The 10343-nt window shown below is 38.0% G+C and overlaps 1 protein-coding gene across 1 annotated transcript; it reads left to right on the forward strand.

The window, feature by feature from the left end:
* Positions 1-694: 694 nt before the first annotated feature.
* LOC138405319 (tissue factor-like) lies at positions 695-5480 on the forward strand. The gene is made up of 3 exons (XM_069513051.1): positions 695-1046; positions 2295-2472; positions 5214-5480. The coding sequence occupies exons 1-3, from the start codon at positions 830-832 to the stop codon at positions 5302-5304; spliced, it is 486 nt and encodes a 161-aa protein (XP_069369152.1). The 5' UTR covers positions 695-829; the 3' UTR covers positions 5305-5480.
* The last annotated feature ends 4863 nt before the right edge of the window (positions 5481-10343 follow it).

Below are 10343 nucleotides of genomic sequence, written 5' to 3' on the forward strand. Positions count from 1 at the left end.
TCTCCCTTCCGTGCAAGGCATCTACAACACAAGATGCCTGAGAAAAGCACAGAACATCATAAAGGACCACAGCCACCCAGGCTATGGAATCCTCACACTGCTGCCGTCTGGAAGACGTTACCGGAGCATCCGAGCACGGACTACCAGACTCACAAACAGCTTTTTCCCCTAGGCCGTAAGGCTTCTGAACCAGCAACACTGACCCACTGAACAGTCACATCACCATGTACATTCTGCTCCCTCATTCATACAACTACACTTACTACACATATATTATTTAATTTAATACTTAATTTAATATCCCGCACTCCTTCACCCTGTAAACTGCTGCTAGCCCTTCATTTAAATTCAAATTTAAACTGTTGTACTATGTTATATGTTAAAAGTTATATGTTGTTACTATGTTGTATGTTAAATGTTAAATGTTATGTTAAATGTTATATGTCACTAGGTTATATGTCACTAGGTTATATGTTAAATGTTATGTTAAATGTTATTTACTAGGTTAATGTTAAATGTTATGTTAAATGTGTTATGTTAAATGTTATATGTTACTATGTTATATGTCATATGTTATTATATATTTTTTTATTTTTTTTTATTTTTAAATTTAAATTTTTTATCTTTTATTTTAATTTTTTATCTTGTATTTCCCGTCTACTGTGTAGATGTTGCCTGCCATGTCACACGAATTTCACTGCTCTGATGACGCTAAGTTATTTGGTGCATGTGACAATAAACTTTGATTTGATTTGATTTGATTTGATTTGCTCATCTGGTGTCTATTATAGACTAAATAAGACTATTTTCATCCATCATTCATGTCCATATGAAACTTGTCAAATTTTACAGGGTTTCAGGGAACAATCAGAGGACTCCTCACTGTATCCGGACCACAGAAACAGTGTGTGATCTGTCCAGCTCTCTGACTGACCTGAACGCCTACTACACAGCTGACGTCCTGTCCGAAACCCCGAGGGGGGCCACCACTGACCTCATTGAGTCCCCTCACACCAGCACACCACGGTTCTGCCCCTACAAAGACAGTACGTTCTTCTGCTACACTCGTGAAGACTTTTTTCTAATTGACAAAACGTGTTGGAAATAACAGCTGTTAAATTGTCCCAGAGCCCGTCAGTGCTCCGGTCCTTCCCAATGACCTCTTGTTGCAGCTCAGCTCTGTCTTTCTCAAGCTGCTTTCTGACATGCACCGAACTCAGCAGTTCCTCAGTATATTTGCCAGAGGAGGTGCATGTGTGAATGCAAATGTCCAAGTGAGACGCTCCCCAGTTTTTGCAGACTTTCTCCTCCTGGCATCCTAGTATAATGTCCGTAGAATTTCAGGAGAATTCTACGGAAGTGTATTGCATTCACTTGAAAAAAAAAAAAAAAAAACTGTTTTTTCTGAGTAATTTATTTTTTGGTTTGTTTTTTTGAATATTTTTTTCTGTTTTTCTGACAATTTTTTTTTTTCTGTTTTTCGAAGTAATTCTTATCTGTTTTTCGGAGTAGTTTTTTTTCTGAATTTCTGAATTATCGAGATACTTCGAACTCCCTCGGAACCTCCAACCTGCAAGTGACTCCCATGGACCTATTGTGACTCCTGCCCGCACATACATGCCCCATCTCAGCAGATCTGAATGGGCTTTCCTTCTGAGCAACCGCAAAGTCCTCAGGTGCCTGCGTAGATTCGACAAACTAATGATAATACCATCTGTATGACTTAAAGACAGGACTATCTCCCAGTGTCTTAAACCCAGATCAAAGTAAAACTTGATTAAACTAAACAAGCAGGTAATGTTTGTTTCCATTACATCTAGCTCTCAATAAAGGAATGAAAGCGTCTATTGTTTCAAATGCTCTCTAAACGCAGAAAAAAAAAATAGTCCAAAAAACAGAAGAAAAATTACTCCAAAAAATAGAAAAAAAAGTCAGCAAAACTGAAAAAATATTGATTTAGACATGCATTATAAACAGAGTTTTTTTTTTTTCAAGTGAATGCAATACGCTTCCGTTCAATGTGAAAGCACTGTGAGAGAGAGTGTTTGTGTGTGTGTTGCTGTTGTGAAAATGTCTGTGCAGAGAACCTCCTGTTGTGTTGTGCATGTTTGAAAGTCAGACTATGGGTAAACTCTGTAGCCAATACTGCTCACTTTACCTGTCATATCTAAAAATGGCTTCAGCGTTGTCAATGCTCACAATTTTTTGGCCTCTAACATAATTAAAATGGTAACTTCCATGAGTGATACAGTGGTGTACATGCACAGGTGACAGTCTCCCTCCCTTCTCCAGAGCTGAGATAGGCAAACCTGACTTCAAGCTGGAGGTGATTGAAAGCCAAAAGAAAACCACCCTGTATGTGACTGACCCACTCACCGCCCTGTTTAAAGATGGCCACCAGCTGAACATCAGGGATATCTTTGCTGACCAGCTGCACTATAAAGTCACCGTAAAAACAAAAGCACTGGAAAGGTGAGTAAAAGGAGACATCACGATATCGGTCTCAAACAGGCATACATTTTTACTTATTATAAACTGCATGTTTTCCATTCTGTGTTTTCTGCGGAAAGTCCACATCTCTAAGACCAATTTAATAGAACTGACTGATCTGGACTTGCCTGTATGCCAGATGCGTCAGTGGAGAGCAACACACACGGCAGTAGTCTAGTCTTGACACTGAAGTTTTGGTGGCATTTACTTTTCATTGGTATTCTGTGTGAACTTACACACCAAATAAGACATTGTGAAGTATTTTTGCTCAAAACTAAGCATGCAGTTAAAATCTCTATAGCTTCTTGATGTCAACAGTGTTATTTTCTACATGAATAGACTGGAGCATCTAAATGGAATTGAAATGAAAGTTGTGCGAAAGGATGGAAACAGGGTGTATCCCTATATACCCTGTTTTATTCGTGGCAAAGCAAAGAATCAGTTAAAGCCGGATCTGACAGGACACTGGGTGTATTGCTGTGTGTGTGTGTGTGTGTGTGGGTGTAGCTGAAAAAAAAGCAGTCAATCGCAATGTCCCTTCTCGGGTTAAATAAAATGGTTGGCTGGTCTGGGAGTATGTCTAGATATACCACATGGCTCTCTTCAAAAGATGCAAGCATCATATGCAAATCAAAACTCGTAATTTAGTCATCTAAACATGGCACTGGTTTTTGTTAGGTTGCTACGCACGGGTCCTTTATCTAAAACTCTCTAAGTTTTACATTAACTGGAGCTGGGGACCATCAGTGAAGTAGAGGTAGCTGGCCACTGCCTCATATAAGAATAGCCATGCTCATCCTGCCATTCAGATGAGTTTTGATTTCTGTAGCATTAATTTGATCTTGTTTTGGTCTGGAATTCAGTTCCTGTCAGCCTTATCAGTTGAATTTCTTTTTTGTTTTAGTTCTTTATAAATTAATTTTTGTTAGAAAAATCTGATCCATCATGTGTCTTCCCTTATTTAGTGCCAGATGACTCTGATGCGCCAAACCAAGTTCTAAATTGCATGTGAAAATAAAACTGAAAATCTTGTAATTGGTACTGATGTTCAAGGACAAAAGATTATCAGCAAAGTTGGAGCAGCAAAACAAATCAAAAATAAAGAACCTGGGTGTTACTCAGGACTAGATTTTAATCCACACATAAACAATTTCACAAAGATTGCCTTTTATCATTTAAGAAACATTGCAAGAGTAAGACTGTACCTCACTTTGGAAACTGCCAAAAAGTTGATTCATGCTTTTATACTTTTTCGCCTGGACTACTGTAATGCACTATATTCAGGATTACCGAAAAAATCCATCGATCGCCTACAGCTTTTGCAAAATTCAGCAGCCATGGTTTTAATGAGAAATAGGAAAAGATTCCATATTACTCTTATTTTAGTGTCTTTACACTGGCTTCTAGCATCACTGAGGATTGATTTTAAAATTATTTTACTTGTTTTTAATTCTCTTAATGGTACAGCACCGTCATACATCTCTGACTGTTTATCGGAATATGTTACGAATCATTCCCTCAGGTCGTCTACAGCGGGCTTGCTCAATGTCCCCAAAACAAACTATAAAAGGTTTGGGGAAGCAGCAGGAAAGCTGTCTCAAAAGCCATCCTCCTGGGAAAGTAGATACAGTAAACACAAAGATCGATGTCATGAAGAAAAGCAGGAACTTGAAAGGTGCATAAAAATATCAAAAGAAATAGAGAAAACAACAACAATTTTTTTCTACAACTCCCAACATGCACTGAACTGTGCCTGTGGCCCCATATTTTTCTCATATTACTTCATGTAACTAAAGTCCATTGTTTGTGCTTCCATCTCTCTATCTCTCTCCCTCTCTCCAAATTTCACTACTAATACTACCACCATATTATGATTATGATGATGATGATAAACTGTTATTATTAATAATATAATTGCATCTCAATGTATCACTATTCATTATATTTATATTTTTATGACAACAACAGTCTCTCTCTGTCTCTCTCTCTCTCTTCTCTCCCCTCTTATCCACTCATCTCTCCTCTCCTCCATTATTCTCCTCTAGTCAAGGCAGATGGGCGCCCACACTGATTCCAGAAACTTGTTGTCGTCACTCACTCATAGTAAACTCACTTGAATACTATAATAATAATAATAATATTGATACTACTACTACTAATACACTTTATTCATATAGCACTTTAAAAAACGGAAGTGCTTTGACTGAAAAGCAAGCAAAGTAAATAAAAACTTGAACAAATAAAAGCAGTAATATGACAATCAAATATTAATTTGGTCCAATTTTTAGTGAAAATGGCAGAGCAGATGTTTTGGTTGCAAACCTAACAATGCTCTACTTGGCTCTACTATTGCTCTACTACTTACTTGTATGCAAGTAGAGCTATAATTCATCCTGCACATTGAGGCCTCCATCATGAAATACAATGCACAACAAAAGACATAAAACAGTTTATATTTTGTTACATGTGTAAAACATTACATACAGTACAAAATACTTTGAATATACACTTAATATATACACATTTCACTTAATAGTAACATGCCATCGCCCAAAGATATCAGTAATCATATCTTCAGTTTTAGAGCATTCCATTACTTCTGACTATACGTGTTGGCAGCTCTGTGCGGTAAACACATTTCCCATTAGTCTGCATGAAGGTGACTGTCATCTTATGCTCAGTGACCTGGAAGTAAGCCACGCCTCCTATTGTGTGATTGACAGGACTGGAGTAGAGCTGCCAGGACTGAGGAACACTGTCCTTGTGAGTGGTGTCAGGATCGCTGACCACCCCACTCCCACTGACTACATATGAGCTCCCATCATCCTCTCTGATGAACTGTTAAAAATACAGAGACAGACAGCAAGATACAGCGACAAAATTCATTAAAGGTTCAGTGTGTAAGATTTAGGTGAAAGGGAGCAGAAACTGAATACAAAGTAATCCTAGTGATGTTTTCACTAGTGTGTTTTATCTAAATTGTACGATTGTTGTTTTCTTAGAATGAGCCATCTATATTTAAATACTTTATATTTACATGGGGAGCAGGTCCTCTCTACAGAGGCCGCCATGTTTTTACAGTAGTAAAAAGTGGACAAACTAAACGCCTCTTGAGTTTTTATGACAAGTGAAGGCTGCCACAGGTTCTCTTTCATGTTTGGAAGAGGAGGGTAAGATGAGGGGTATTCAGCTGCAACATGAAGCTGCGCAGTATAAGTAGGAAGTATAATTCAGGAAGACTTTCTCATAAACCGTTCCTGGCAGAGGCTGTCCACACAGAGCCCAGTTCTGCCGGAGGTTTCTTACACCTGGGAGTTTTTCCTCCCCGCTGTTGCTCATGCTTGCTCGGTGTGGAACAAGTTGGATTTTGTGTTTCTTCTTGGACTTGGACTTTTGTGCAGCACCCTTAGACAACTGCTTGTTGTGATACCGTGCTATATAAATTTGAAATTTGAAATATACAATTACTCACAAATCTATCTCTCTATATATATTTCTTCTTATTAATCAGCTGATTGTGGGCATTTTGAATGGCCATTCAGATATTGCCACAATCTCATCCAGCCAGTAGTGCGGTTGTGATCAAATTTGAAATCCTTTCTCCTCTCTCCGGCAGTCAGCTGTCATTAGTGATCCGCTGTAACTCCCCTTCAACCCAATCTCCTCCGGTTTAATCAGAAACCATGGTCCAGTCCAGCAGAGTCATTCATAATTATTTCTCCATCAACCCCTCTGATGCCGATGACATCACATAGGGGTCAAAATGCCAAAAGACTTAATTGCATAGAAAAAAAAAAAAAATTCAACTGTCAAGTTAAAGTCTCTCTCTGATTGAACTGTTCTCATATCCACCACTTGTTTCCAATCTTATTTCATTGTAGGGCTTTATGCAGCACATTGATTCCCTCTTACACTGACACACACATATTGACAATCAACACATCTGTATGCTTAGACTGCAACACTCGCATTGCACAGTAGATTCCTCTTGCTCCAACGTGTTTTACAGACACACAGATCACTTCATAATGTTCAGGTAATTATAAAATTAAATATAAAACCATATCATACAAGTGGTAGATGAAGTTACCAGATATTCCATCACAGTGTATCATTCTATGTAATTGTTTCCATCTTTTCAATCCCCCCTCCCTTTCTGCTTCTGTTGTGCAGTGACTTTAGTTTTTTTACGGTCATTTTGTGCCATACAGACTTGCATAGTGAAGATAAGGCTTACAGTGTACCATTCTTAATGCTGTCTTTACTCAGTAGCCATCACATTGTGCAATCATTTACTTCATTGAGATAAGTTGAAGCCAATTGTTGGACTGTAAGTTATACTACTGCAGGAAAAACAAATGCTCATCTTCCTGGAACAATATGTCAATACTGTGCTCATATAAAATAAATAAGATTTCATCTTTATGACTAATTATATTGACCAGTAATATCCGTTGAAACAAAGTATCATTTAACCCAATAACTATCTGGATGGTTTCTAATTTTTGAAAATGTATAAAACCTGTGATTGTGTAATGTGGGCAAATGCCAGTTTTGGTGCCAAAAAATGATGCAAACTAGCTTTGAACTATCAACAAGTACAGTCTTTGTAGCACCCACTAGTGAATGCCACCTCCTGTACAGAGAGGGGCAATCTTGCACATACTCTTCTCAAACACAGTGTGATAAGTGGGATATGAAAAAGTATAAATAACTGTCAAAGAGACAGACAGACAAATAACAACACACTGAGATACACTTCCTTGATGAATCTATGTACACATGATATTTTTTATGATTGAGCGTGCACTCAATTACATACCTGCAGATTGTGGTCATGGCCAGACAAGTACACAGTGACTCTGTATTTCTTCAGCAGGGGCCTCAGTCTGTTGACCAGACAGGATGTTGGTCCGTGATGGCCGATGGACCAGACAGGATAATGACCAGCCACCACAACATAGGCTGATATGACACATGTCATACATACTGGCACTTCAGTTAAAAGGCAGCAACAGGACAAAATGTAACTGTATCACAGCTTAGAGAACAACCACACTTCTGTCTCATTTGCTTCTGTTTCTGTATCATCTGGATCATCAAACACATTTTAATATAAGGTAAAGACAATGTGAGTACATCATTGGATTTATTGAAAGGAAAGAGTTCATCTAAATCCCCCATTGAAAGGTAATCCACCCCAAAACCTAAATACTGTTCTATTTGCAATAACTTTAAGTCTTTTACATCCCTGTGGAGGAATTTTTGAACCATTGCCATTGCAGGACTTTTTAAAATCCAGCACATAGGTTTTTGAGCATGAACTGTACATTCATGCTGTACTCTAAAGTCTTGCCACAGCATCATAACCGGGTTCAAGTTGAGAGCTAACATTTGGTGTTTGTCCTGATGCCTATGTAATTACGTGCTCAGGACATTATGTGTTGCTCTACAAATTGTTTGGAGTGTCCAGGCAGTTGTATTGGCAGTTTGCTACTGCATGGCGTGAGTTTGGTTGCTTTGCAGCTTGTTTTTTCGAATTTAACTGTTGCTTGTGGGTATCGTTGTGTTATTGCGAAGTTGTGCTCTCCCTGTTGTTAAAAAAAATCCACTGTGTGTGTGTATGTGTGTGCAGAGGTGATAAAAGCACACACATTCTTTACTCAAGTAGAGGTACAGATACTTGTATTAAAAATAACTTGAGCTGAAGTTTAACCACTGTTTCGGCTTCTTTAACCAAGTAAAAGTATAAAAGTACAGGTTCTGAAATGTACTTTGACTTCTTTAACTGAACTACTCTTACTTCAAATAAAGTAAAAAACAATTCACTTAAACGGAGGGTTAAAGCAAAGATTTTTGAGCATGAAAAACTGTCCACAAGAAAATGAGTACAATGTATTGAATGAAGTATTTTCTTAAAAGGTCCAGTGTATAAGACTTAGGAGAAAGTGATCTATTGGCAAGAATTGAATATAAAATAATCCACCAGTGGGCAATCGTCAAAATTGTACAGATTGAACAGAATGGGCCCTGCTAGATGTAAATACTTTATATTTACATCAGGAGCGTGTCCAAACTGGACAAACTAAAGCTTTTGAGTTTTTATGTCAGCTGAAGTTCACCACAGGTTCTACTTCCCACCTCTGAGAGTGTTTATGTACATATGATATTCATTAGCGATATTCACTGCCACTAGATGTCGCACTAGCAGCAGTATCTCAAACTATAGCAAATGTGGAGGTAATCCTGTAATTCTCCATTTACTTTAATTAAATCTCAATAGGTATATGTTTATATCAGTGATGTAAGTGTGGATATTTCAGTGGATAAGATGCATGGTGCTAAAAAGGGAACCTTTTTATTAAGAGCACCTGCTAAAATGCAAAAATTAGAGTTTTTTTCTTTTATTTTTTTCTTTGCCCAAACAACACCTAGCATAATATAAGGAGATTCACTTGGGGGTTGGGGGTTTACAGATAGCAAGTGGCTGATCCCTTATTCAGTAGAACATGTACTTGTACAATGTAACTTGTACAATGCTCAATGATATAGATATCCATTTCAGATTTCTGCAACATACTTTGTAAGTTTATCCATAATTAATTATGAAAATAAATCCAGTTTATGATTTGTGATATATGACAATTTGATTGTGACTGATCATAATTCAAGGTCAGCTTTAATTTGCCTCAATTCAAGATACTTTAAATGAGGTTTAAAGTGAGAATGTCATCGTAGAAATCCTGAACTTGAATTGTGACTAATGAAGCATTGTGTTAGTTCATGCAGGACACAGAGTCATGTGCTCAGCTACCGATAGGTTTATGGGTGCTCGTCAGTCACCCACCAATCACAGCCCATTCTCTCACCAAAGTGGTCTATTTAAATACGACCTCATCCTCACTGATCCCTGCTCAGCTCTAACACTTTTAGCACTGTAATGGAAATGTTACATTTTTGTATGTATAATTGCATGAGCAAAGATGTATGTGGAGGACTGACCAAATGGTTGACCAAATTGTTAATCGAAAAGGGCAACTTTAAGGTTTACGATGGTGGCTTAAGAGACTTGAGTTTTATGGCCTTGAGAAACCACAACTTTATGGTATCTTTTAGTATCTCTGATTGGGATCAAACAACTGGGTTCTCACAGGGGGGGTCATCCACAGAACATGTAAACAAAAGGACAGGATGTCTCCTCCACTGAGTGAAACTACAGAAGGGTAATATATACCTTTGCATGCTTAGTGGGAGGGGGCTGTGAGTTATAAGAACATAGATTCTCGTATGTTCTTTGCTCATTTGTGCATGTCAATCAGGTGATGTGTATTAATGAGTCCATCTGCAGATGCTGAATTAAACTTACAGAAAGAAGTGTTTGACTTTGTGCTTGTTTCACAGAAATTGCCACCACAGCACAGAGTACAAACACGGTTGTGGTAAATCATCTTAACCAAAGTACCTTGCCTGCTACGCCCACTGGGGGGTTCTGCATATGTTCCCTGTTTTTATCTTAGCACGCTGCTCAGCTAACCAGGGAACATCCAAAGAATGGAGCCTTCAGCGCCAATCATAACTTTGTCCCCATTTGCAACAAATGGGTAAATCATAACAAAGGGTTCCTGACTGAACTCGGAATTAAATGGTTAATATCTGAAACTATAATAGTTCAACTGAATTGTAGAAATCTAATGTTATTTTAATGCTACCATTACCTGTCTTGACATGTACTGTAGATGCTTGAGAGAGTGTCTGAGCCAGGGACAGTAGACATCACTGAGGTTCCATCAATAAGGAGAGTATTGAAACACATGATATTTTACAATATACTGTGATGTAGATTCTCAGAAAGT

This window comes from Paralichthys olivaceus, chromosome 17 (genome assembly GCF_024713975.1).
Source record: "Paralichthys olivaceus isolate ysfri-2021 chromosome 17, ASM2471397v2, whole genome shotgun sequence".
Lineage (NCBI taxonomy): Eukaryota > Metazoa > Chordata > Actinopteri > Pleuronectiformes > Paralichthyidae > Paralichthys > Paralichthys olivaceus.

Bases quoted from the DNA above. Each gene is read 5' to 3' on its own strand.
- LOC138405319 (XM_069513051.1), top strand. From the start codon at position 830: ATGAAACTTGTCAAATTTTACAGGGTTTCAGGGAACAATCAGAGGACT. The intron at 1,047-2,294 runs GTACGTTCTTCT...CCTTCTCCAGAG, and splicing joins GTTCTGCCCCTACAAAGACA to CTGAGATAGGCAAACCTGAC. The intron at 2,473-5,213 runs GTGAGTAAAAGG...TGTGATTGACAG, and splicing joins AAAACAAAAGCACTGGAAAG to GACTGGAGTAGAGCTGCCAG.